Raw genomic sequence first — 27,314 nt, 5'->3', positions numbered from 1 at the left:
TCACCGCTTTCCCCACCTCAGGCAGCAGGAGGCGGGCGGGCGGGCTCGGCGCTCATAGGCCGCGGGACCCTGAGCTGGGCGGGGACGGGCGTTGGGCGCGCTGCTTCGCCGGCCGGAGGGACGAGCGAGCGAGAGCCGAGAGAAAAGGGGCGTCCCTTTCGCGTCGCCGCGCTCCTCTCTCGCTCCTCCTCCTCCGGCGGCGCCGCCGCCATGTCCCGCCAAAGCTCCCTCCTCAGCTTCTTTCCCATGTCGGAGGCCAAGCGCGACGGCGACGGCGGCTGCAGCCCCCACAGCGATGCCGAGCCCGAGGGCGGGCGCATGTTGTCGCCCAGAGGGTCGGGCATCCGAGGGAGGACCAGGGCGCCCCCCACGGACTGGTAAGCCCCCGCGCTGAGGAAACGAAAAGGCGGCGGTTGGCGGGCCAAGAGCGTGGAGCGCGCAGGCGCCGCTTCCATGAGGCGGCGGCGGCGGGCCTCTCTCTCGCATACTAGGCCCGAAAGCGGCTTCTTCTCAGGCCGGGTAGACCCTGAGGGAGAGAGAGAGAGAAAAGGATGGCGCGCGCGATAGAGGAGGGTGGGTTGGCGAGGCGCGCAGGTGAGGTGGAGGGACGGGCCTCAGGTGAGGCGGGGAGAGGCAGCGCGGGAAAAGGCCAGGTTCGCGGGGAGGCCCCTCTTCAGGAGGCCGCGCAGGCTCGAGGGGCATCTCCGCGTGGCGGGAGGCGCCCCGCTCTTCCGAGCAGAAGCGGCAGGCTGCGCCGTGATGCTGGAACGGTAGCTGGTGGCATCTGGCATCCTCCTTCTCGAATTTGCCTCTCAGATCTTTCCGAATCGGTGGCCCTCTAGATGGAGGAGGAAGCTCCCCGAAACTGCTTAAAGCTCCCCGATTTGCAGCTTGGTATAAGTGGGTTGGTGGCCTTTTGTGTTCTCCCCCCCCCCCCCACATTGTGTTTCCTTCCTCTTTTCATATGGCAGCACACGGTATAGCCCAGTACACGGTATAGGCACACTTAAAGGAATGCGGGGTTGGGAATCTGCCATGTGCAACGGTTTCACGGAATCGTAAATCACTGAATCCTGGAAGGGAAGGAACCGTAGATGGCAGCTGTTGAATAAGATTTGGCACGGACCCCTGAGGATTATCTAGTCCAGGCATCCCCAACCTTCGGCCCTCCAGATGTTTTGGACTACAGTTCCCATCATCCCTGACCATTGGTCCTGTTAGCTAGGGATCATGGGAGTTGTAGGCCAAAACATCTGGAGGGGGCCGCAGGTTGAGGACGCCTGATCTAGTCCAACCCTTCAATGAAGGAACCTCAACATGTGATCCCCTATGCACCCTGGATCCTGCTTCACTTTCCAAATGGACTAGGGAATTTTGTTGCTGCACCATTCACAAGTTAATGTGAAGGAGTGCTGAAAAATAGCTATACTTAATCATACATTAAGTTTGGGCTATACAAGAGGAGTTAAAAGATTCCTGATTGGCTAGATTTACCACTTGCTGCAGCGGGTTGTAATTGTGATAGAATGTACAAGAAAGCTGTCCACTTATACCACATTGCAGTCCTTCACTGGTTTTTCATGAAGATAGTCTTTGCATATGCTTTTTAACAGTAAAGCCCATATCCATTTGGCCTTCTTTTGGTGACCGCATACCCCTTTTAAAAATTCTCTATCTCTAGTGAGTGTTAAAATATGAAAATGTAGCTGGTTGTGTCTCAGGAAAAGGCCTCACTTGCAGACATGACTTTCTGCTTTCCACGTAACGTGGAGACATCACTTAAATTGCTTGGTGGCGGTAGGGTGTGTGTGTTTTGTGGCATTAGTGTTTTGAAAATGCAAGGATGCATATCTTACCAAGTAAAATGGAGTGAATGTGCATAGGATCTAGGTGCAGGATCATTGTCTGAATGAATGAATGAATGTTTGCTTGAGGGCAAGTGCCCTTGCATTCAGTGCAGTTTGTTTTTTCAGGCCCAGCTGCATAGATAAGCATGCAGAACTGCAATTTATGTATGTTTTGTTGTTGTTTAGTCGTGTCCGACTCGTCGTGACCCCATGGACCAGAGCACGCCAGGCACTCCTGTCTTCCACTGCCACCTGCAGTTTGGTCAAACTCATGTTGGTAGCATCAAGAACACTGTCCAACCATCTCATCCTCTGTCGTCCTCTTCTCCTTGTGCCCTCAATCTTTCCCAACATCGGGGTCTTTTCCAGGGAGTCTTCTCTCCTCATGAGGTGGCCAAAGTACTGGAGTCTCAGCTTCAGGATCTGTCCTTACAGTGAGCACACAGGGCTGATTTCCTTCAGAATGCATAGGTTTGATCTTCGTGCAGTCCATGGGACTCTCAAGAGTCTCCTCCAGCACCATAATTCAAAAGCATCAATTCTTTGGGATCAGCCTTCTTTATGGTCCAGCTGTCACTTCCATACATCGCTATTGGGAAAACCATAGCTTTAACTATACGGACCTTTGTTGGCAAGGTGATGTCTCTGCTTTTTAAGATGCTGTCTAGGTTTGTCATCGCTTTTCTCCCAAGAAGCAGGCGTCTTTTAATTTTTGACTGCTGTATGTTTGCTCAAATGTAAATTCTGTCTAAGAACATAAGAGAAACCTACTGAGTCAGGGCAATGGCCAATCTTATCCAGCATCCTGTTCTTAAAGTGCCTGATCAGATACCTGTGGGAAGCCTTCAAGATAGGCATGGTGGGGGACTATGAGCCCTTGGTCCAGGTGATGGCATACCCTGCAACATTTCTCCAGTGAAAATAGGCATGTCCTATTTAATAATAGCAACAATAATACCATTATTTATACCCTGCCCATCTAACTGGGTTGCCCCAGCCACTCTGGGCAGCTTCCACCATATATTAAAAACATATTAAAATATTAAACATTAAAAAACTTCGCTATACAGAGCTGCCTTCAGATGTCTTCTAAAGGTTGGCTTGGTTCTGGGGTCACATAACTCCATACCCTCCTGTTGGGTTGAAATAAACTGCACATGAGTTTGGCAAACCGCTCTGAGCTGAACAATTCCGTCCTCACCCACCCTGTAATGTTCAGTTCACATTGAGTTCATGAAACATCGTACCCTGACCTGTTCTTAATGCATAGTTGACCACATCTATGAATGCGATGGTTATGCCCTTTTAAGTTTTGCTATATCAATCAATCACCCTCCAACATTTCTCTGATGAATATAGGGCCATCCTAAGGAAAAGCAGGACTTTCTGGGATCAAATCAGAAACCGGGATGACTTCTGTAAATCCAGGACTGTCCCTGGAAAATAGGGACACTTGGAGGGTCTTAGATGGGGGTAAGCTGACTTTAAAGGAAATGAAACTAAAAATTCCCCCAACCCTCCTCTCGGTCCTGCATAGTAAGGGTAGGGTACCTGAGCAAAGGGTCATGACTGCTCCTTGTCATCTTGGTGGCATGATTTTCACATTGGAATTTGGTGTAATGTGCGAACTGTTTCCAACAAGTTAGAAAGGGAAGGTGCTTCAGTCTCCTAGTGACACTGATAATCAAAACTAGCACCATGCTATGAAAATCACAGGCCTATAGTAAACTGCACCAGCAGAAAATTTAGTAAACTGCACCAGCAATGTATTATGAAAACGATAGGCCCTAGGGCAGGACTTAGTCTATTTCAGACACATACAACTCCCTAGACACTGATTTACTCCCGGTATAAAAAAACTGACAGTGATCTACCCAGAGTTGTTGAGTTGTTGTTGTTTTAGTTGTTTTTTAGTGTGTGTTTTTTTAATGATGGACCAGAGTTGTTGAGTGATTGACTGGCTGGACATGCCTGGTCTGTTTAATAATCCAGACCTGGTTATAGCTTCCTGAGGGCAGAACAGGCCCTGCCTGACATTTTTCCTGTTAACCTGTGACAAAGACTACCTTTTATGTACCAGGCTGCTGCTTTAGTTGTTAAAGGCGCTTTAGATTCCTATGGAATCAGTTGCCACATGCAGGCATGAGGGTCTATACTCCCCCTCTGTATTAGCCGACAGAGTATTTATTGATGATTTTTAACATCAAGGAGAATGAGGTATTTGCTCAGTGTAAGATACTAGCGGTGAAGCTGCAGGTCCAGGATAGCATGGTGAGCTAGCATGGTGAAGTGCTAGTGGATCTTTCTGTATACTTGTATTTTTGCAAGGTTTACTTCTACGGCCAGAAAAAAAAAACTGTATTACAGTAGATTAATTCATGATGTAGCAGCATCTATTAAGGGCTAAAATAGCTAATGTGTTAATGCTTGTTTTGTGCTATGAGACATTAAACTTTCTATTCTAAATGGAACTGAGCGGGCAAGGAGTTTTCTTAATGGGAACTCTGGAAAAGGCTCAGTACTGCAAAGCAGGAAAACTGAATGTTCTGCTGGAAGATTACTGGAGCTCTGATATGGGTCATATCAACAGATAGTAAGCCCAAATCTTAACAGGTTATGGGCCAACTGACTTCTACAAGTCTCACATCAGCAACTTTTTCTTTTTTCTCATGCAGCAAGTACTATTTTTTTAAAATAGATTTTATTGATACATCAGAACAGCAACAAAACAGCAAAAACCAAAAACAATATACAGCAATAAAAAGAAATTAAAAATTAGATAACGACAATAAAAGTTACAACCAACAAAACTTAAACATTTACACCACATAAATATAAATAACATAAAGTTTTGACTTCAAGTTGAACCTATTTTAAATGCATCCATGTACACGTAGTCTCAACTATTCTGGAGACTGCGTAAAGGCTGTGGCCAGATTGGGATTTAGGTTTGGGGCTGCCTGGCGGTCAAAAGGCAACATCACAAGCTTGCAAAAAATAAAATAATTGAAACAGGAAGCTACCGTCTGAGCTCTTCCCTCCTCCTTCCTTCAGTTTTTTACTTTGCCTTGCAGAAAGCAATCGTTTCTTCCTGAGACTCTTGGTGTTCTCCTTTCAGATTGGTTATTTCTTTGTCTCTTCTACCTCTAGTTGAATTTCTCTCTGTGTTTAGCCTCATCATTAGTTCTCCTCCTTCCCGGCTCTGGTGTTTTTCCACTCATTTTTCAAAGTCTTTTCAGTTGTTGGCTGCCTTCCTTATCTACAGCCTCTTTAGAGACTGCATTGTCCTTGACTTTGCTGATTTCAGCCATAGTAGCCTCCAGATTTCCCCTCCCCCTCCGACTTCTTCCTCAGTGCAGCTAAAGCCTTTCAAAACCAGTCTGCAGGGTGGGTGGGTGTTAGAGAGTTGCCCTGCATTTTTGTTAGTGATTAACGATCTGATATAATTCAGAGAGCTGCATTGTCTACACTTAAGTAGAAAGGCACAGAAGACATCTACACCCGCCTGCAGCGAGTTGCAGCAGCAAAACCACAGCCTGTAAAGACAATAGAAAATTTTACAGCAAACTCTGCTTCTATTCAAGATTTAGTTCCAGTCCTCTCAGGGGCAGCACTTGTCACTTTCAACTGATATGGTAGATCTTCCCAGCTTTCCAGACTCTCCTGCCCGGTTGCTATTCAGAACATCTCAGAGCCAGATTTTTTTTGGGGGGGGGGGTGGACCCCCATTCTTCTGGCATTCTTCTAACTATGGAGGATGGTTCAATGGAAGGTCAGCAGGGGGCTCTGCTTTGGCTAAGTAAGGAAGCGCAGAGAGGAGGACAATGGAATCTCTCCCTGGTGAAGCAGATGGCAAGATCTTCCTCAGCTGAGCTCAAGAGGAATTTCCACATCCCTTTGAAACCTCTCAGAACCAAGATATTCATGCAGCTCACCCTAGCATGAATGAAATGTTTTGACCTCATTACTCAACAGCAGAAGCAGTCTCTGCTTCAGAATACAGCATTAATCCTGAATTTCGTCCATATACTGCACCTCCTAAAGGAAGCTCTACTAGTAGATCTGGCTGAGGAAGTAATTTGGCTCTCAACTACCTCTCAGTCTCCAAATGTTCTTCATCAACAGTATCTGCTTCCCCGGCTTCTACCTCCATCTCCAGGAGGTAGTCTAGAGCACAACCTTCATGCAGGGGTTCTCAGTCCTTACCCAGGCACTCTGTTTCCCCTGAAGACCTTGATGCAGCCTTAAGTGCTAGCGATCAGAGCCTCTGCCACAGCCCAGTCATTTGCAAAAGTGGCCCTTGCATGGGCAATCCTCCTCAAGACCTGAACTGGTCTCACATGTCCTTGTCAAAGATTTACAGCGCTGATGTGCTGTCTTGCAACAACTTGGCCTCTGAACCTTTTGTAGGGAGTAAGCTCTTTGGCGAAGAAGCTTTAAAGGACAACCTAGTTGAGTCTATTGACAAGAAAAAAGAGATGACAAATCTTTCACCACACTTATCGAGGCTCAAGGTCCTTCAGAGGCAGGGATTTTCGGTCCTCCTGGCCTCCTGGAACAGGCAATGCGGAGGGTTGAAAGAAAACCAATAGTCCTGTTCCTTCAACACTCAACAGAACAAACCCCCTCTCTCTTGGCGTTGTTGCTATTCCAGTGGGAGGACAGCTGCCGCGATACACCCATAGTTGGCAGCAGACCACATCTGACAGATGGGTACTGGACACTTACCGCCGTGTTGGGTTGAAATAAATGACAGACGAGTAGCAGGTGTCATCTGGGAGGCATCTCCTCGAGCATGTCTCGGAGAGTCCCTTTTATTGAATATTACAGCATTGCCTCGTCTGTGCTTGCTGCTGATTGGTTACACGTGGTGCGTTACAAGGGTTACGTATAAGACACACACGGGTTGCGTATAAGACATACATGGGTTGCGTATAAGACATTAATCATCATTAGATAGAGGGAACACAGAGTTAGACAGGCAGAAGACTAGTAAACAATCTATAGTGATTGATATAGTGAGACTCAGAGAACGTACAGAGAGATAGGCACGGTCAGGAACTCCATGTGCACTTAACATTCCATGGGCGATGATAAGAGAATGTATACAAATAGATAGATGTATACAAATAGATAGGTCAGGACACGATATGAACTGAACATTCCGGGCTAGCTGGTACCAGGGTGGTTGAGAAAGGAATGTACAGAAAGGCAAACTACTCAGCATCACCGCCGCCAGTCTCATCAGACCCCTCCAAGAAAAAAGTCTGTTATACCTACCATTTTTCCAATAGTTACTCCATCATATTTTTTCTACCAGATTCTCTCCGTGAATTTTTAAGGCCAGCCTTTCCCATAGAAAGCCATCTCCCATGCGATACTTGTATTGAATCTCGCTTTTTGGCTTGTTATTTGAAAACTGAAGAAGGAGCGGGGAGGAGCTAAGATGGCAGCTTCTTGTTTCAATTCTTTATTTTTATTTTTCAAACTTGCAATGTTGCTTATTAACCGCCAGGTGGCACCAAACCTAAATCCCAATCTGGCAGCAGCTTTGTGGGATCTAGAAATACCTTCCATAGTAGGTATGACAGACTTTTCTCTTACATTTCCTTAGACCACCTGAATGGAACCTGTAGCTCACAGATAGCCTGGATGTTCTCAAACATATAAAGGGCTCTTTACAACTGAATTATTTCGTCTTTTCAGATAATGTCTCTGTAGAAAAGCACATACATGTATTAGTTTTAGTATTAGCATTATTTATTAAATTTGTATACCACCTTTCATCCGAAGATCTCAGGGTGGTTCATAACTGAAAATACAAAATGAGAATACAAAATACATACAACCCCCCCCCCAATAATTCCCTCCCCCAACCACATTTAAAAAGCTGAAGAATGTTAAATCAGCCTGGTTGAAGAGACGTTTTTGCCTGGCACATAAAGATTTGTAATAAGGTGCCAGGCAGGCCTCCCTCAGCAGGAGCCATGGGGTGGCAGCGAGAGAAGCCAGGCTTTGCTTCCCCACCCAATCATGTAGAGGGGGTCCACCTCCTTTAGACCAGTTTGGGAGACAGCTTGCCGCCACAGAAATGGGAGAGGGAGGAAGGAGAACAGGAGGAGGAAAATGTGGCAGCAGCTGGAGTGTTCCTGCTGCCGCCTTGTGGGGCCAGATGGTTGTGGAGTTGTGCTAACACTGGGGTGCAGAACCCGCAGGAGCTGTTTAAGAAACAGAACGAGTAGCTCTGCATTTGCCGTACAGTGGAACCTCAGTTTTCAAACATAATCCATTTCGGAAGACAGTTCGACTTCCGACACTGAATTAGGTTCAAGACTCTGTTTATTAAGGCAAAGCTACTGTGTTGGGGGAAACTCCCTCATCCTTTTCCTCCCAATCAGCAGGGCTTCTGCTTACATCCAGAGCCAACAAGCTTTACAGGGGGGGAAACACGGGCAAAACTTCAGACGTGCAGTATCATACATCATTCTTTTACCATCCATTCCATCTTCATATCTTTTAAGATCATACCAGCTGTGCTGCGAACTGGATCTTGTAATATCTACAGGCCTTGACAGTCAGTGAAAAACATAATGCTTTATATTTGGAGGTGGGGATTCTACTTTTAAAAATTAAATAAAAACTTGAGTATCCTTGGGTAAAGTATGAGCTAAATTCTAAGAGAATTGTGTCTGTAACCAATGTAGTCATTTGACTTCATAGATTATCAGTAAAAGATCTGTTATAAAGGCTATCCTTTCTTTCTTTCTTTCTTTCTTTCTTTCTTTCTTTCTTTCTTTCTTTCTTTCTTTCTTTTTGGTCTTGCAGTGACTGTGAATTTTCACCCGGTGATCTGGTTTGGGCCAAACTCGAAGGTTACCCTTGGTGGCCATGCCTTGTGTACAAGCATCCAACAGAAGGATCACTTTTCAGAGGCAGAGGAAGATCCTCTCGCATCCACGTACAGTTCTTTGACGACGACCCATCAAGGGGTTGGGTTAGCATTAGATATATCCGACCATATACAGGTAAGAGTTGATAACTGAATGTAATAGGTGATAACAGAATATACTATGTATAAATAAATGGGGGGGGGTGAAATTAAATGCAGGTCACATAGATATTACAAGCAATGCTGCATCCCTCTGTAAATTGACCACATGCTGAGAGGCTTGGAAGCACCTTTTGGCTAAGATGCCCTTTCACTTTCATTTGAGTAGGATGCAGCTCTTCAATTTGACTTGACTTGGCAGTACAAGGGATTAAGGCTGTACTATTTCACCTAACACGCACCTGTCCTGTTATTGTAGGCAGCTTGCAGCCCTATGCCGCTCTTGGCAAAAGCCCCACCCGTATTGAGTGAGCAGCATTCGTTGCAGAGGGAACTATAGAGTGCCAAAAATGGTTCTGTATTCAGCACCAACATTTGATATGCTATTTTGCATCAAAATAATCATGGTGGGATTCTAACTGTGTGAGCTGCACCAAATTTTCCCCTTCCCACTGTATTCTAACAGCAGATTAGTAGTAGTTTATGTGGAATGATTTAAAAAGTCATGCAATTTAATATACATAGTAATTAGAGTAGTGGCAGGTCTAAATAATAGTTCTGAAGAGATATGGGAATAAATGCAGAATCTTTAATTTGGGATTGTTACTGTAAGGTTTCTGCATGTTAGATAATAAAAAACTAGGAGAGACCAGGAGCATGTTTTAGCCAAAATCTGTTCTCTGACTGATTCATTTTTATGTTACAGGTTCTTCTGGTAGAGATACCAGTAGGGGAGGCATGTTCTACAGTTCAAGACCTGAAATTAGAAGAGCAATGGAATTGGCAGATGCTGCTTTGCAAAAAGAGAAGAGTGAGCGACTTGACCTGGCAGTGTGTGACAAACCTTCAGAGAGCGAGGAAGAAGACGATGAGGAGATGGAGGTCACTCTTTATAATTCTTGTTTCCAGAAGCAATTAGAAAAACGGGAAGAGGGGATGCTCATGATTTGTAGGACAGTTCTGTATATGTAGATAGTTGCCTTTCTCTTTATTGTTTTGGAACTGTAACAAGTATGTGTCTGAACTCACATGCATGTCCACACTCCCATGTACACACACTAACTAGAGGTTTGGGATCTTTTGGTAGAATTATAACATGTCCATTTTTGAATATGTGTTTGCCTCTGTTCCTGCCTAAATAAAACTCCTAACACCCAATACTTTTTGTTCTGGGCTGGCGATCATTACTACTACTACTACTACTGTTGTTAGTAGTAGTAGTAGTAGTAATCTGCCCTATACTCAGATCTCAGGGTGGTTCACAGCATAACAATCTCTTAATTGCCAGACGGGCAGCCCAGTAATTTTTAGAGGCAAGCAAATAGCTTTACATTCAGATTCTCGAGGAACACATTAAAAAAACAAAGCTTGGTTTATCGTATGAAATGAAAATGACAGAATACATAAATGCTGTTTCAGACGGTAAAGTTACAAGTCAGGCAGGTAGCAAATCCTACCACACACACACACCTTGTTCTAAAGAGTGGAAGAATCCCTGCCTAGAAAGAAAGAAAGCCTGCGGAAGTGAGCATGACTATTATGCTAGCAAGACTCACACTAATAGTAAGTTAAGAAATGGAGGAGGTGGGGAGAATACCTGCCCTTAGGCATGTGTGTGTTCGTTCCTTGTGAGCGCAGAATGAAGATCCTTGGAGCTAGGAGAGCCACTGCCTACAGATTTTGGGGTTCCTTTATACCCTTTTCTTTGAGGAGAAAGGAGGGGACTTTTCAGGTGGACAATTCCTATTGTTTCAGTTGCCTTTCCCTGAGAGTTCCTACCCATTTCTCACTTCCCCCGTGTTGCAGATTAAGAGTTTGAAAGACTCATCCTAGTGGGCTGTGACTGAACTAGTTATCTTGGTGTGTTCTCTGTCTTTAAGTTATAATAACATTATAGTGATTGTCTCCATCCAGGGCGTCAGTAGACTGTACTTGGGAAATTTGCATGTGCTAACCTTTATGCAAAGTGTGAGGAGTTCAGGATGTTGTCTGAATGCCTTTCAGGGCATGCTTTTGATAAGGCTGGTACCTGGGTCAAGCAAGGCTCAATGTGGGGAATCTCGTATTATATTTTAAGTTATGTCACTCTTCTTACTAATGCTATGATCTACAGTAATAAACCACAGAATAACGTACAGCTATTCACAGCAGCACTTTCTTCTGTGGTTATGAGCCAACTTTCCTGGGGTAGAGCATGATACTCTAAGGAAAGCTTGGAGGAGAACACACCCCATCCTTTATGCTTGTCACTTAATTCAAGGCTATGCAAGTGCAAGTTTAATTTGCTGAAATGGATGACTTTCAGGTCGCCTCAGAGCGGAACATAAATTGGGAGTTGCCTGTAGGGGCTTTCCTTCACAATTGACAAAGAAATCTCTTGGTTGTCCTCCTCGTTCAGGATCTTTAGAACTGACACCTGACTGCTGAAGAACTGTGTGTAGGCTTGAACAAAACGGAAGTATTGGAGACAACTTATTCCAGCATTTGATGCAATTGAGCCTAGCTGCTGCTCTGCCGTAGAACTCCTAATTGCATACCCATCGTTGCGCTAGTCCAAGTGGAGAGGTTGAAACCTCTCACTCACCTATCACAAATCCGATGAGCAGAGGGAGATCGCATCCCCATTGTTCACTGGTCATGATGGAGAAGTTGAAATCTCATATCTGCCCGACAGCCTCACCTGCTGCTTAATTTAAAGCAACAACGAGAAGAAGACAGCAGCCAAATTGTTGGGTCCCCCTTCAGAAAGCTTGCCTTGTCAAAGTTGTAGCATTAGCCTGTCTTTAAAGCATCCGGTTTTTTATACTACTTCTTTTTTGTCTTTGGCAGGTGAGCGATGAGGGTGATGATTTTGGCACATCTGAGGAAGTGAAACGTAGAAAAAGGCAAATTGCAAGAAAGCAACATGCTGAGAAATCCAAAAAGAGAAAGATCATGGATTCCGACAGTGAACGCGAGTATTCAGACATGGAGTTTAAACCTGATGAAGCTAGCAGTGATGAAAATAGCGTTGGAGTTGGTGACAGTGATGCTTCTGAATCGGAGGCTGACCCAGGAAAGAAAGTAAAGCGTCCCATTAAAGTCTCCCCTAAACCAGTGCTGGAAAAGGCATTTAAACCTCCCCAGAATAATGTGTCTGTAACGCCCAGCAGAGAAACAAATCTTTCTGCTGAGATAAAGTATAAGTTATCATCTTTTGCAGCTCCTGAATGCTTTGATTTTCAGCCAAGCATTAACGGAGGAGGAACAGGAGCAGGAGCGGGAGCAGATGGCAATCCGACTTCATGGGAACATGATAAAATTGACTGGCTCCAGGATGGTAAAAGGAAAGATGCTCGTAGGAGACGGCAAAATGATCCAGATTATGATCCAAATACTCTGTTTGTGCCAGAGGACTACCTTAGAAACTGCACTCCGTTAATGCGGAAGTGGTGGGAGATGAAGAGCCAGAATTTTGATAGCGTGCTTTTCTATAAAGTTGGGAAGTTCTATGAGCTGTTCCACATGGATGCCGTTATTGGCGTTAACAAGATGGGCCTGTCGTTCATGAAAGGCACTTTTGCTCACTCTGGTTTCCCAGAAATAGCGTTTGACAGATACTGCACTATATTAGTCCAGAAAGGTTACAAAGTGGTTCGTGTTGAGCAGATTGAGACTCCTGAGATGATGGAGGCACGCTGTAGAGCCTTGGCCCACCCGACAAAATACGACAGAGTTGTGCGCCGAGAAATATGTAGGGTTATTTCCAAGGGGACACAGACCTATGGTATTCTAGATAGTGACGATTTGGACAGCCACAACAAATACCTCCTCTGCGTGAAAGAAAAAGTTGACGATTCTGCTGGCCTTCAGCGTACCTATGGAGTGTGCTTTGTTGACACGACAGTGGGGAAGTTCTACCTGGGTCAGTTCTCGGATGACCGCCATTGCTCAAGGTTTAGAACTCTCTTGGCTCATCATATTCCTGTGCAGATACTTTTTGAGCGAGGGAACCCCTCTGCAGAAACACAGAAGATATTCAAAGGCTTACTCCCCTCTACTGCGCAAGAAGGTTTGATTGCTGGGTCTCAGTTCTGGGATGCATCCAAAACACTAAAAACATTGATTGAAAAAGGCTACTTCCAGGACAAAGATAACCCAAGTGGTGAGCCCATCCTGCCGCCAGTAATCAAATCTATGACTGCGGAAACTGACTCCCTGGGACTTACCCCTGGGGAAAACGCTGAGCTTGCGCTCTCTGCTCTTGGCTGCTGTGTCTTCTACCTTAAAAAATGCATTATTGACGAGGAACTCTTATCAATGGGGAAATTTGAAGAATACATTCCTGTGGATGTTGATATTGCAAAAGAACAAAACTCAAGCAGTCTCTTTGCTAAAACAAGCCAGAGGATGGTGTTGGATGGGGTCACCCTGACAAACCTAGAAATTCTGCAGAATGCAACCACTGGGTCAGAAGAAGGCACATTGCTGGAAAATATTGACACTTGTTGTACGCCCTTTGGAAGGAGACTCCTGAAACAGTGGCTCTGTGCACCGTTGTGTAATCCTTCCACCATCAATAACCGCCTGGATGCAGTTGAAGACCTCCTAGCTGAAGCTGCCAAAATGTCAGAAATCCGTGACCTTTTAAGGAAACTCCCAGACCTTGAAAGGCTTTTAAGCAAAATTCACAGTATTGGGTCATCCCTTAAGAACCAGGACCACCCTGGCAACAGGGCTATTTTATATGAGGAGGCCAGATACAGCAAGAAGAAAATTGTAGACTTTTTGTCCGCACTGGAAGGTTTTAAAATAATTATGGAGATTATCTCAATTTTGGAAGATATTGCTGATGGTTTTACATCCAAAACACTAAGGCAGATAGCGATGGTCAAATCTAAGAATCCAGAAGGCCGCTTTCCAGACATTAAAGCAGAACTTGAAAGGTGGGATGCAGCTTTCGATCATAACGTTGCACGAAAGACTGGTGTGGTTAACCCAAAAACTGGGTTTGACACTCAGTATGATAAAGCGCTAGAGGATATAAGCAGCATTGAGGAAGGCCTTCGTCAGTATTTGGAAAAGCAACGCAAACGGCTTGGCATTAAAGCTGTGATGTATTGGGGAGCAGGCAAAAACCGCTACCAGATGGAGATTGCGGAGGGTTCAGTGCCTGCAAACCTGCCTGATGATTATGTGTTGAAATCTACCAGAAAGGGCTTTAAGCGCTACTGGACCAAAGACCTGGAGAAAATGCTGAACGAGATCATCAACGCTGAAGAACGGAGGGATACAGCACAGAAAGACTGTATGAAGAGGTTATTCTACAACTTCGATAAAAGCAGCGAAGACTGGCACACGGCAGTGGAATGCATTGCAGTTCTAGGTACGAAGACTTCTACCATAGTATATTCAAGTTGAAAATGTACTATTAATTTGTTAGCGTGTGGGCAGCTTGAAAGAGCTGGGGTTCCGTAATATGGAATATTGCCATCTAATCCCTTGCAAAGAAACCAGTGTGGAGTGCCACTGTGTATATTAGGAATATTAGCTGGGGGTGGGGGCTGAATGTTAGTATACAGAAAAGGATTGTTTCCTTGCTTCTTGCGTAAGGAGTGACTCTTAGCAAAGGCAGTTGATAGCTCCATGCAGTGATGAGCATAACGATGCATAATCTTGTAACCTGTGTGATTATTATTACAGTTGCAACAGCCGTCGCTGCACTTGCTCGGGGAGAAACTCTATGCACCTCATATCTCTTCAGACTGATGAGAAGGGTGTGTGTCCTGTCCTGGCATCCAATGAAATGTGTGCATGTCTAAGGAGGCATTTTCAGACTGAGCCAGGGCAGATAGGAACTGAGCAGGAAAAGCAAACAGTCTCTTGTGCATTTGGGGCGGGGAATATATACTGAGAGCTTCAGTGAGTGCCATAGGAGGAGATGCTAGTTGGGTACGCTGGTACCTGTGGGTGCCACACTGGCGTACTCTGTCGTATCTTATGAGGTGGGCTGTGTCCCACAAAAGATGATGTGGTATAGTTTTTCAGAGCAAGCCTGCTTTAAGCAAGAGTACTCACAATCTAAATCTATAGGTAAGGAGTCAGCCTGAGTTCTAGAGAAGCTGAGAGCTCAGCAAAGAGATATATTCAAAACTGGGAAAGTACCATATTTTTCCTTGTACAAGATGACCCCTACTTTTTTTTTAACCCAAAATTAAGAAATCAAAACCCTAAAATAGATGGGTGGCAATGGAAGCCAAGCCAAGAAAGGTGGCGGTTTGAGGAGGAGGGGGGAAGGAAAGGGTGCTCTTACTCCAGTGGTCGTTCTGGCGGGGCTTCAGGACGCAAGCCAGTCACCAGCGTGCAGCCTGCAGTGGGAGGAAAGGGACAACAGCAGGAGGGACTGCCACAATCCTGGAAAAAACCTTGTCTTAAACATGGAAAAATAGGGTATTCCCAGGCTTTCTGTTTAAGATTGCCATCACCTTCTGCTCTTTTTTGTATAGTTTCAGTCTAATCTAATTAATGGAAACTCTATCCCTCAATTATTTTAAAATTAAACAGATTTCAGACTTCCATATTATTTATACTTTCCTAATAATTGTGCGTTAATTGAAATTTCTGTGTTGGATGTTAGCAGTACGTAGTGCATAAAAGCTTCTTGTTTGGTGGAGAAGATAGTGAAAGTTTTGAGACTGAAGTACTTGGAAGTAACTGATACAGTGGTACCTCAGGTTACAGACGCTTCAGGTTACAGAAATAGTACCTCGGGTTAAGAACTTTGCTTCAGGATGAGAACAGAAATCGCGCAGCAGCAGCGGGAGGGTCCATTAGCTAAAGTGGTGCTTGAGGTTAAGAACAGTTTCAGGTTAAGAACGGACCTCCGGAATGAATTAAGTACATAACCAGAGGTACCACTGTACTTTAGTCACCTGTGATATAGCCCAGTGCTCTGAAGAAGGAATACAGGAAACGGGAAAACTGACTGGGATTTTCTCTTCCCCCACCCCAATAGATGTCCTAATGTGCTTTGCACACTATAGCCAGGGATGTGATGGACCGTTGTGCCGACCTGTAATTGTGCTTCCGGAGGCCAACACGCTGCCCTTTTTGGAGCTGAAGCATTCCCGCCACCCCTGCATTACAAAAACCTCATCGGACGATGACTTCATCCCTAATGATATCCTCATAGGTGTACAGGATGAAAAGGCAAATCCGGAGAGCAGGACTTGCTGTGTTCTGGTGACTGGTCCAAACATGGGAGGAAAGTCCACACTCCTGAGACAGGTGATCATAGAACAAGACACTTGGAAGCATGGTTTATCTGTGTAATTCCCCTCTTTTTTCTTATTTTTACAGGCTAACTACCCCATTGGGATTGGTTAAGGGGTTTCTTCCCCCAATCGGTGCATGTTCTGTTCTTTCATTTGCAACATGCAGGCTAGGAGAGGGGCTGAAAGTTGGGTCAGGTAGCAAGTTGGGTTAGCTGGACTTTGGGACTCTGACATGTACCGTATAAATACATTGACATGTATAAATACATATGAATTCCTGTAGGAAAATAACATGCGCAGGACAAATCGTCCAAATGCTTTTAGCAAAGTAGCATTCATTTAAAACGAGGCTAAAACCAATGCTAGTAACATTCCTGCTTACCTAGATCCTACTATTGAAATAATTAGGTAATTGTACTTTGTTCAGTTTTCTTTCATCACCTGTTTGATGTGGAAGTGCATAGTATGTAGAACAGCAGGATTCTGTTGGGGAGGGGGGAAAGATGTGCACTTCCCATACGTTCAGTGTTTTTAATACCCTAGATTGCCCAGTCACAAGAGCTGTTGGCTGGAAGGCTACTCCTTGCCTAAATGTTTGCTCTTACAGAATGAGAATCGGATCATAACGGAGCATTGTGAGAGCAAAGTAGGAAGCGCTTGTAACCAAGATGGCAAAACAGCACAATTGCTTCCTGTCTTTCCTCTCTAAAACCAAGGGAACCAGTCGAACATACAGTGGTACCTTGGAAGACGAAATTAATTCGTTCCACGGGTTTTTTCGTTCTGCGAGTTTTTTCGTCTTGCGAAGCACCACTGCATTTAAACACTAACAACGGCGGGGAGAAGCAGGACAGCTGCCGCAGCCGGTACCTCAGACTCACCCGTGCCTTGTGGCCACCGTGCGACACGGCTGCTGGAGGGCGGCGGGGCTCAGGAGCGCGACTCCGGCTGCAACGCTGGCTGCTGGCGGCAACGGCTCTCTGAGGGGAGCGCGCGAGGGGGGTGGGAAGCGGCGCGAGACACTAACCGTCAGCCGGAAGGTCGGAGGGAGCCGGAAGAGCCGTCAGCGGGAAGGTAGAAGGGAGCTGGAGGAGCGGGGAAGCGAGCGTGCGTGCGTGCGTACAGTGACCGTCGCCATGACACGAGAGGCAGGGCCGTTTCGTCTAGCGAAGCAAGCCCTTAGGGAAATCCGTCTTGCGAAGCACCTCAGAAAATGAAAAACCCTTTCGTCTAGTGAGTTTTTCGTCTTCCGAGGCATTTGTCTTGCGGGGTACCACTGTACAGTAGTGCCCCGCAAGACGAATGCCTCGCAAGACAAAAAACTCGCTAGACGAAAGGTTTTTTTGTCCGCGATTTGCCTCGCAAGACGAATACCCCTATGGGCTTGCTTCGCAAGACGAAAACGTCTCGCAACTTTGTTTCCTTTGTCTAAAAACCGTTAAAACCAAGGGTGCTTTGCTTGAGCAGCTGCAGTTGCGACTTGACTTCGAGGAGCAACTGTTAGCACGTGGTTTGGTAGCCTTTTCTCAGACTTTGCTCACTTTTGAAGCTTTTCCAAAACTTTTCCAGAACTTTTCCAGAACTTCTCTTTCATCCATTTGGTAAGTTAAACTTTTAAAACTTTTTTGGGGGGTTTTGGATTTTGGGTTGGGGTGTTTGGGATTCAAGGACTTGGTGTTGAGAAGGGGTTTGCGATAATCTGGGGGCTTGTGGGCCTTTTTTGGGAATTTTTATGATTTTCTGTGACCACTGGGCCAGGTTGTTTTTTTTTTGAAAATTTTTCTGAGTTTGAATTTCTGAGTGCTGGCTGGCTAGGGGAACAGTTGGGGAGGTTTCTGCAGAAATCTGGGGGCTTGTGGGGGGGTTTTGGGAATTTTTGTGATTTTCTGTGACCACTAGGCATGGTTGTTTTTTTTCAAATTTTTTTTTCTGAGTTTGAATTTCTGAGTGCTGGCTGGCTAGGGGAACAGTTGGGGAGGTTTCTGCAGAAATCTGGGGGCTTGTGGGGGGTTTTGGGAATTTTTGTGATTTTCTGTGACCACTAGGCATGGTTGTTTTTTTTCAAATTTTTTTTTCTGAGTTTGAATTTCTGAGTGCTGGCTGGCTAGGGGAACAGTTGGGGAGGTTTCTGCAGAAATCTGGGGGCTTGTGGGGGGTTTTGGGAATTTTTGTGATTTTCTGTGACCACTAGGCATGGTTGTTTTTTTTCAAATTTTTTTTTCTGAGTTTGAATTTCTGAGTGCTGGCTGGCTAGGGGAACAGTTGGGGAGGTTTCTGCAGAAATCTGGGGGCTTGTGGGGGGTTTTGGGAATTTTTGTGATTTTCTGTGACCACTAGGCATGGTTGTTTTTTTTCAAATTTTTTTTTCTGAGTTTGAATTTCTGAGTGCTGGCTGGCTAGGGGAACAGTTGGGGAGGTTTCTGCAGAAATCTGGGGGCTTGTGGGGGGGTTTTGGGAATTTTTGTGATTTTCTGTGACCACTAGGCATGGTTGTTTTTTTTCAAATTTTTTTTTCTGAGTTTGAATTTCTGAGTGCTGGCTGGCTAGGGGAACAGTTGGGGAGGTTTCTGCAGAAATCTGGGGGCTTGTGGGGGGGTTTTGGGAATTTTTGTGATTTTCTGTGACCACTAGGCATGGTTGTTTTTTTTCAAATTTTTTTTTCTGAGTTTGAATTTCTGAGTGCTGGCTGGCTAGGGGAACAGTTGGGGAGGTTTCTGCAGAAATCTGGGGGCTTGTGGGGGTTTTTTGAGTGCTGGCCATGTTGTTATTTTTTGAAATTTTTTTTGTCTGGGTGGGGAAGCAGTTGGGGAGGGGTTTGCAGCAGTTGGGGAGGGGCTGGGGGAGCAGTTGGGGAGGGGTTTGCAATTTCTGTGTTGTGGGTGGGTTGGTGCGTGTCTGTGGGAGCAGTTGAGGTTTTTGAAGACATTGGTGATTTTTGAAGCTTTTCCTAAACTTATTTTGCAGCCATTTGAGGTTTCTGAGGACTTCGGTGGTTGATTGTTGAAGCTTTTCCAGAACTTCTCTTTCATCCATTTGGTAAGCTAAACTTTTAAAACTTTTTTGGGGGTTTTTGGATTTTGGATTTGGGGTTGGGGTGCTTGGGATTCAAGGCCTTGGTTCTGGGTTTTAATTTCTGTGTGGTGGGTGGCTGGCTGCTTTTGTATTTTTTGGGTTTGAAGCACATCACTGTTTTTTTTTCTGTTTCTGAGTTTACGAAGGTAGGAGCTGTGCTGCCATGGGACCCAAGAAGACTGCTGCTGCGGTGGCCGGCGAGAGGAAGAAGGAGAAGGTGACGCTGCAAATGAAGAAGGAGATCATCTGGAAGCACGACGGCGGAATGCGTGTGACGGACATCGCCAGGGAGTACGGCAGGAACCCATCGACCATCGGGACCATCCTGAAGATGAGGGAGAAGATCCTGGCGACTGATGCAGCCAAGGGAGTCACCAGGATCGTGAAGAACCGCCCAGCTGTCCTGGAGGAGGTCGAGAAGTTGCTGCTCATCTGGATAGAAGAGAAGCAGCGTGCAGGGGACACAGTGTCTGAGGCCGTCATTTGTGAGAAGGCCAAGGCCTTGCACGCTGACCTCATCCGGGAACAGCCAGGAACCTCGGCCGAGCCAGAAGTCTTCAAGGCTAGCAGAGGTTGGTTTGACCGGTTCAAGACAAGATCTGGCATCCACAGCGTGGTCAGGCATGGAGAGGCTGCCAGTTCTGATGTTCCTGCGGCTGAAGACTTTGCAGCGGAGTTCCTGGAGCTTGTGAAGACGGAGGGCTACGTTCCGCAGCAGGTCTTCAACTGCGACGAGACCGGGCTGTTTTGGAAGAGGATGCCCAAAAGGACTTTCATCACTCAGGAGGAGTCCAGGCTGCCTGGCCACAAGCCCATGAAGGACCGCCTGACCCTGCTCTTCTGTGCCAACGCAAGCGGCGACCTGAAGATCAAGCCCCTGCTGGTGTACCACTCGGAGAACCCACGGGCCTTCAAGAGACACAAGATCGACAAGGAGCGGCTGAGTGTCATGTGGCGATCCAACAGCAAGGCTTGGGTCACACGTGTGCTGTTTGTGGACTGGGTCAATCTTGCTTTTGGCCCTGCTGTCAAGCAGTACCTGCTGGACAACGACCTGCCGCTGAAGGCTTTGCTTCTGATGGACAATGCTCCTGCCCATCCTAAAGGCCTTGAGGTGGACTTGTTGGAGGAGTTCAGCTTCATCAACATCATGTTCCTGCCGCCTAACACCACGCCACTGCTCCAGCCGATGGATCAGCAGGTCATCGCCAATTTCAAAAAACTCTACACCAAGGAGCTTTTCAGGCGATGCTTCGAGGTGACTGACTGCACCACCATCACCCTGCGGGAATTCTGGAAGGACCACTTCGACATCGTCACCTGCTTGAAGATCGTCAACACGGCCTGGAAAGGGATCAGCCAGAGAAATTTGAATTGTGCTTGGCGCAGCCTGTGGCCGGACTGTGTGGCACCAAGTGACTCTGATGCACCAGAGTCAACAGTGGTGCAGGACATTGTTGCCTTGGGGAGGACCATGGGCCTGGAGGTCACGGAGGAGGACGTCTGCGAGCTGGTGGAGGGGCACGACGACGAGCTGACCACCGTGGAGCTGGTCGAACTGCAGGCAGAGGCTGCGCAGGAGCAGGCCTCACTGGAAGAGGAGGAAGCAACTGAGGAACGGCTGTCCTCCGAAAGACTGAGGGACATTTGCCAGAAGTGGAAGGAGGTGCAGACTTTTGCAGATCTACACCACCCTGAGAAGCACGTGGCACATGACGCTGGGAACTTTTATGATACGAGGGTCATGTCGTCTTTCAGGGAGGTGCTGAAAAGGCGGATAAAGCAGCAGACTATGGACAGGTTCTTGACCAAGAAGCAAAGAGTGGAAGAGGAGCCTTCTTCGAGTGGTTCCCCAGAGTCTTAGAAAATGTACTGTACACTTTGTTGATTTTTAAATGTTTTTCTGTCATGTTTATAAAGTTAATTTATTTTCCCTTCAATTTTTGAACTGCTCTTGAAAGTATGTGTGACTTTAAAGAGCAGTTAATAAACTGTTGTTGTACCAAATTTGGCTTTGTTTGGACTTTTTTTGACCATAGGAACGCATTAATTGATTTTCAATGCATTCCTATGGGATTTCGTGCTTCGCAAGACGAAAAATTCGCTAGACGAAAAAAATTGCGGAACGAATTAATTTCGTCTTGCGGGGCACTACTGTACCTCAGAAGTCGAACAGAATCCTTTCCAGGAGTCGGTTCGACTTCCAAATCGTTCGGAAACCAAAGCTTGGCTTCCGACTGGAGGCTGCGGAAGCTCCATCGGACGTTTGGATTCCGAAGAATGTTTGCAAACCGGAACACTCACTTCCGGGATTGCGGTGTTTGGAAACCAAAGTGTCTGAGTACCAAGGCGCTTGGGATCCAAGGTACGATTGTATTTCCAAAATTTAATTTTTCCAGAATTCCATTATCTGTTCAACTGATTTCCATTTCCACAGCAGCATTGGGCTGCTTAAGTATGTTTAAATCCCTGCTGACTGATATCCATTAAGGCTCTGTCGAGCTGTACAGAAACTCTAAAATACAATGGAATAATTCAGCATTAAACATCAGGTTGGTGTGGCATGCTCTACTGCCAGCTCTTATTTGTGGGAATAGATGGGGGTTTGAAGGTGTCAATTTGTACTGGGCAGTCCAAATGCAAACAATTTCATTTTGGTGGAAATAGCATTGGAGGAGGTAATGAACTGAAGCATCTCTTCCTTAGCAGGAGGACAAGCAGGTGAAGCGAGTTCTCTAATACCTATTGGTTTTATTGCTTTGCAGACTGGCCTTGTGGTGATCATGGCCCAGTTGGGATGCTTTGTACCTGCCGAGTCTTGCAGGCTTACTCCTGTCGACAGAATATTCACCAGACTAGGGGCTTCAGATAGAATTACGTCAGGTGAGTTCTGTCAGTTTTGGGGTTTCCGAGAAAAAATTGCTAAAGCAAAACAGGCGACACGGAACTTTTTGTAAAGGGAAGGAGAAGGGTGTGCCCACCTCAAAATACTTGTACAATGGTACCTCGGGTTACAGACGCTTCAGGTTACAGACTCCACCTTCCCAGAAATAGTACCTCGGGTTAAGAACTTTGATTCAGGATGAGAACAGAAATTGCGTGGCAGCGGCACAGCAGCAGTGGGAGGCCCCATTAGCTAAAGTGGTACCTCAGGTTAAGAACAGTTTCAGGTTAAGAACGGACCTCCAGAACGAATTAAGTTCTTAACCTGAGGTACCACTGTATATGAAAATAGTTATACGGTGACAAGCACTAGAAATACTTATGGGGAGGGTGGGAATGGTCTGGCCTCTAGACTCTCCTCTCTCCTGCCTATCCATACTTACTTAAGACAGATGGAAGTGAGGAAGCCCAGACCAAGGAGCCCATGACCACCAGTTCTTGAAGGGACCATCAGTAGCCTAAGAGACCTGGCAGTTCTGACCCCTCCCTCCCCTGTAGCCCCTTAAGACCCATGTGCCCTGAGGGAAAGCAGCAGAGAAGCAGCCTGGGACAGGGGGTTCGTGCCAGCAGGTCTTGAAGCTGGCCTGAGAAAGATCCGCTTGGTTCCTACCCGAAACGCTAGTTCTGGGTTACGGCAGCAAGGGCATCAGTGAGGGACATGCCGAAGGTTCCTTAACTAGGGTGGGAAAGGAACTGCTCCTTACAGACGAAGGAACATTTGAAGGGCTCAACTACCAAAAGCGGCTTCCACTGAGGCAAAGACATTGTTTTCATATTGCTGAGTGAATGAACTGGGCGGAGCTCAAGTAAGCCACTTCACAGACTTCCTCTCAGAGTTAATGTTAGGTTTTTAAGGCTGCAATCCTGTGCAGTTATTTAGGAGTAAACCCAAATTAAATTCAGCAGGGCTTGCTCCTGAGTAGACAAAGCACAAGATGGTGCTGCAAGGGTAACAGCCATAATATCAATCCGTGGTGCAATGGCTTGAAAGCTTAGTTTAGATATGGGAAGCCCAGGTTCAAGTCTCCCCCTGTTGAAAGCTCCCTGAGTCGCCTTGGGCCTGGTCTGAAGGCATGAGTCCACCACCTCACTGGAAGTTAAGCAGCCCTGGTCAGTATCTGAAACGGATCCTTCCTGGGAATCACATGCATGGCACCTTGGTTTCACGACGAAAGGTGGGGTATAAATGCAAGAATATACAAATTGACAGACTGCCACACGTTTAGCTGCTGCCAAAATGCATGCAGTTCTTTCTGCTTCTGCTCTCATCATCATCATCACTCCTGCTCCTTGCGTGATTTAGAAACCTGCAGTGACCAGGATGTTTTTTTTCCTCCACCAGGGGAAAGTACGTTCTTTGTTGAGCTGAGTGAGACTTCCAGCATACTACGACATGCAACAGAGCACTCTCTCGTTCTTATGGATGAACTAGGTATGTAATAACTTTTGCAATATCTGTCTATTTTTTAAAAGACTTGTTTTGTGCCCACTTACAGGTATGTCAAGTTAACAGCCCGATTGGCAGGCTACAGCTGCCTGTACTCAGCCTGTGGCACTGCACAAATTCCCGACTTAAACACTGTGTTGCAGAGCAAGAGCTTGGTTGCGTGACCTTGTATGTACCAGTGCCATTTAAAGCAAGCCCTCAGCAACTATGCCTGTAGCTATCATGCCAGCACAGCTCTTGCTTGGGCTATAGATGCTAGGTGTGCCAACAGGGCATATGAAACAGCCGAGAGCCCAATTTAAACAAGGCACTGGATGCTGGCAACACCATATGGGAAGTTCTTGCCCACACGAATCTTGTTTGTAATTGGACCCAAGTTTCTTCTCGTTCTGGTTTCCAAGACGGCTGAATGTGCCTGAGTCGGTCACAGCGACTTTGCTTAAGCAAGCTAAAGTGCACAATTACAGACATCCCGCTTCCACCCCAACATCTTGACAATCCCATTTAGCATCATGCAAGAGAGAGCGGTCAACTATTACTCAAACCAGTCTGCCCGATAATCTCATTTGATGTGTGGATGGCTGGGAACAGTGTGTGTTGTGCCACCCTTCATTTGGAATCGATCTTTTTTAGTAGCAGGCAAAGACCATTTTATTCAAGGCCTTCTAGTTTGCTTGAGATTCTGACTGTCATAGTGTTTTTATTGTTTTTGAAAAAACTTGCCTAGTTGTTTTTTACCCATGCCACTCATGTGCACTAGAAAGGGTATTATTTGAATGTTGCCACTTTCTCCCATACACCATCTTAAGCCATCTGTGACTGCAGCTGGTGAGAGTCTTAACAGACTTTTACAAATTTTCCTGCCCCTTGCATTTTTTTTTAACCTGATCAAAAGTTTTGGAGAACTCAAAAGCTTGCTTTTGTAACAATCTGGTTTGCCTAAGGATACCGTCCTGATACAGATTTTGGAATAAATATTTTTATTAGACCAAATCATTGCTTGTTAAACAAAATATCTCACAGCAAGCTTGTTTGAATTTCCCGAATAACTTCGCCCAATTCTAGTTCTGATTGTTGAGCCAAGGCTGCAGTTTATATACATACAGTGGAATGATCACACAAGAAACCTCCCATTATGGCAGAGGTCCTATTATTCAAGTTGTGGAAGTTCTGTTCTTTTTATAAAAGGGGTCTTGTTTAGGATCTCACCTGCAAGTGATGGTGAAGACAGGATGGCTGAGCTACTTAGTCATCCTGCTTTAAAAGTGGTTCAAATTCTCAGTATGCTGTTGGTTGTTTGGAGTTTTTTTGGGAAAGAAGGGAAAAGATCCAGCCTAGTGCAAGGTTCAAAATGTATTTCAGCTGCTCTGGCAATGCCTTGGAGTTTTAAACACAGCTTTCTTTACTTTCCAGGTCGAGGTACAGCTACCTTTGATGGAACTGCTATTGCTAGTGCAGTTGTCAAAGAACTTTCAGAGAACATCAAATGCCGCACCATGTTTTCAACACATTACCATTCTTTAGTAGAGGATTATTCTCGCACCCCTTCTGTGCGGTTGGGACACATGGTATGTAGCACTTCCTTTCCCTTCACAAGTGGTCTCGCCTGCAGAGGGCTTACGGGCCGGAACTCCCTTTTTTCAACACAGCCATTCTGCTAAATGAAATGAACCCCACTGTTCCATTACTTTGAGAGTGGTCAGTGGAAACTTGCTGGTAAACAAAGTAGACCATTAAAGGCCTAGATGAGCTGGTAGGATTTGAACCAAGGGCCATTGATCCACTTTCCTTTGCACTGTTTTTTCTTTTCAGGCATGTATGGTGGAAAATGAGACCGACGATCCTAGCCAAGAAACAATTACATTTCTCTACAAATTCATCAAAGGTGCTTGCCCTAAAAGCTATGGCTTTAATGCAGCAAGGCTTGCTAACATTCCCGAAGAAGTTATTCAGAAAGGTCAAGAAAAGGCAAAAGAGTTTGAGGCAACTACCCTCTCACTACGATTGTTCAGGTAAGATTTTTCACCATGTACTTTGCTTGCAGGGCGGGGTGATCCTAGTGTCCTTAAACTGGTGGCATGCTGCATGCTGCAGGAGATGGAGTTGATGTGACTGCACAGCACTGTTATATACTGTATTGAGCCTAGCCGGAAGAGCAAGCAGTGTCTGAACAAATACATTAAGCTTGGTATTATTTCCTTCTATTCCCCTAGTTTTAAACATGCATATGTTGATTGTGTGTTTTCCCAGGAAACAGTGCCAGATAGCTGAAGGAGCTCCACTAGCCAGAGATGAGCTTGACAAGCTAGCCGTGCTTCCTGTGTGAGACAACCTGTAATAAGTTTCTACAGCAGTTTTTGAAGGCATTATGCAAACAACAGTGATCTAATAAACTTTATTTTTTAAAAATGACCATTTTCCATTGTATTTCCTAGGAAATTAAACCCTTTTAATTCTTAGCTACCCCTCTACATAATGGTTATTGAATACTCCACAATATATTAAGTCTAGATGTTATGGTACATGCATACACTTTCAGGCTGTTGATTACCCACTGTCACCAATACACATAAATGGAAAAAAAGCTATGAAACTGTATAGGGCTGTCTATATACTTTTGTCTCATCTTCATTAGAGGAGGAAATTGCAATTTTCAGCAGTTCATAAGAGTTAATGTCCAAGACTGTTCAATAAAACTGTGAACAGAGTAAATACAGGATTGTTTTGAGGAGATGTTCTTACAACAGTGTACTTTAAAACATAGTAAAACCTCTTAACTGCAAACTGTTGCCTGCATACTTTGTTTTAATAGTGCATTATCTCCCAGGAAGCCTCATTAAAACATTGTTTCTCAAAGTGATGTGAAGACCATGGGGGGCGGGGAAGGGGAAAAGGAGGGATATTCTAACTGCAAAGGATACCAGAAAAATTGCTGGATATAATTTAAGATTAGTGTTCTCTTTCATAGAAAGAACGTACATACTGGGACATGAGTACAGTTACAGCAAGTCTAGATGTGCTAACAAAACAGGACACATTCAAGTACAATAAGATTTGCTTGAAATTAAAAACTACATGAGATTAAAGCATTAAAATCATCTCAATCTGAATAAATGTTTTTTAAAAAAATCAAAATAAATGCAGAAGTGCTAGCTCACATTTTTTACCATATTACAAAAAGCAATTGGTACCCATGTCCATAAAGGCAGCAACAAAGACTGCTGCTAGTCTACAGAATAGTACTACTGCAAATGGGACTGTGTTTCAATGCTACTTGTAGAAACACCAGCCTTTTGGAAGTTGGTATCTGTACAAAGATGCAGCTTATTTTCTTCACATCTGTCCCTTAGTCTTTGTTTACACAGTAATGCTGAAACGCCCAGTTCTGTTATCCTGAGTCAACATATTGCCACTTTCTTTTTGGTAGGTTGAGCTCCATAGTGTCACCACTTTTACACATCCTTTTTTAAGTCTCCCTCTGCAGAAATGGGCAAGTATAACTTCCTCAAAAACAAAATTAACAGTTACGATAGAATGGCAGGACTTTTTTCTTCCTTTTTTTCTCAAAAGTAATTCAGTTGTGCTGCAGCGTATTAGATTCTATAGGAGGAGCAGAGTCATATAGTGTATCTGTATCATGGGTCGGTTCTCCGGCTAATGTACATGGATTGGAGAGTGTTCCAGCACCACAGTCGCAGAAAAAC

General features: G+C 45.3%; 3 protein-coding genes across 8 annotated transcripts in view; 2 read left to right on the top strand and 1 right to left on the bottom strand.

Annotated features, from left to right (window-relative positions):
• The first annotated feature begins 13 nt into the window (after positions 1-13).
• On the top strand, positions 14-26,022 carry MSH6 (mutS homolog 6). 2 transcript variants are annotated; one of them, XM_083432850.1, is made up of 10 exons: positions 14-377; positions 8,673-8,872; positions 9,602-9,777; positions 11,725-14,260; positions 15,890-16,161; positions 21,986-22,103; positions 23,506-23,595; positions 25,024-25,178; positions 25,423-25,622; positions 25,861-26,022. In XM_083432850.1, exons 1-10 carry the CDS (start codon positions 211-213, stop codon positions 25,934-25,936), a joined length of 3,990 nt encoding a protein of 1,329 aa, XP_083288976.1. In that variant the 5' UTR covers positions 14-210; the 3' UTR covers positions 25,937-26,022. The 2 variants fall into 2 exon arrangements, with proteins under 2 accessions (XP_083288976.1, XP_083288977.1); XM_083432851.1 differs by lacking the exon at positions 14-377 and adding an exon at positions 644-904.
• LOC310674068 (tigger transposable element-derived protein 1-like) lies at positions 17,406-21,227 on the top strand. The gene is made up of 2 exons (XM_083432861.1): positions 17,406-17,749; positions 19,113-21,227. The coding sequence occupies exon 2, from the start codon at positions 19,384-19,386 to the stop codon at positions 21,082-21,084; it is 1,701 nt and encodes a 566-aa protein (XP_083288987.1). The 5' UTR covers positions 17,406-17,749; positions 19,113-19,383; the 3' UTR covers positions 21,085-21,227.
• FBXO11 (F-box protein 11) overlaps positions 25,991-27,314 on the bottom strand; it is a 69,199-nt gene continuing 67,875 nt past the window's right edge. For all 5 annotated transcript variants that reach the window (XM_083432855.1, XM_083432856.1, XM_083432853.1 and 2 more), the window contains exon 23: positions 25,991-27,314. In XM_083432855.1, the coding sequence (XP_083288981.1) occupies positions 27,185-27,314 (130 nt within the window). In that variant the 3' untranslated portion in view covers positions 25,991-27,184.

Source organism: Podarcis tiliguerta (assembly GCF_965153285.1).
Source record: "Podarcis tiliguerta genome assembly, chromosome: 3".
Taxonomy (NCBI): Eukaryota; Metazoa; Chordata; class Lepidosauria; order Squamata; family Lacertidae; genus Podarcis; species Podarcis tiliguerta.
This window is presented reverse-complemented; position numbering and strand designations above follow the sequence as displayed.

Bases quoted from the DNA above. Each gene is read 5' to 3' on its own strand.
- MSH6 (XM_083432850.1), top strand. From the start codon at position 211: ATGTCCCGCCAAAGCTCCCTCCTCAGCTTCTTTCCCATGTCGGAGGCC. The intron at 8,873-9,601 runs GTAAGAGTTGAT...TTTATGTTACAG, and splicing joins ATATATCCGACCATATACAG to GTTCTTCTGGTAGAGATACC. The intron at 25,623-25,860 runs GTAAGATTTTTC...GTGTTTTCCCAG, and splicing joins CTCTCACTACGATTGTTCAG to GAAACAGTGCCAGATAGCTG.
- LOC310674068 (XM_083432861.1), top strand. From the start codon at position 19,384: ATGGGACCCAAGAAGACTGCTGCTGCGGTGGCCGGCGAGAGGAAGAAG.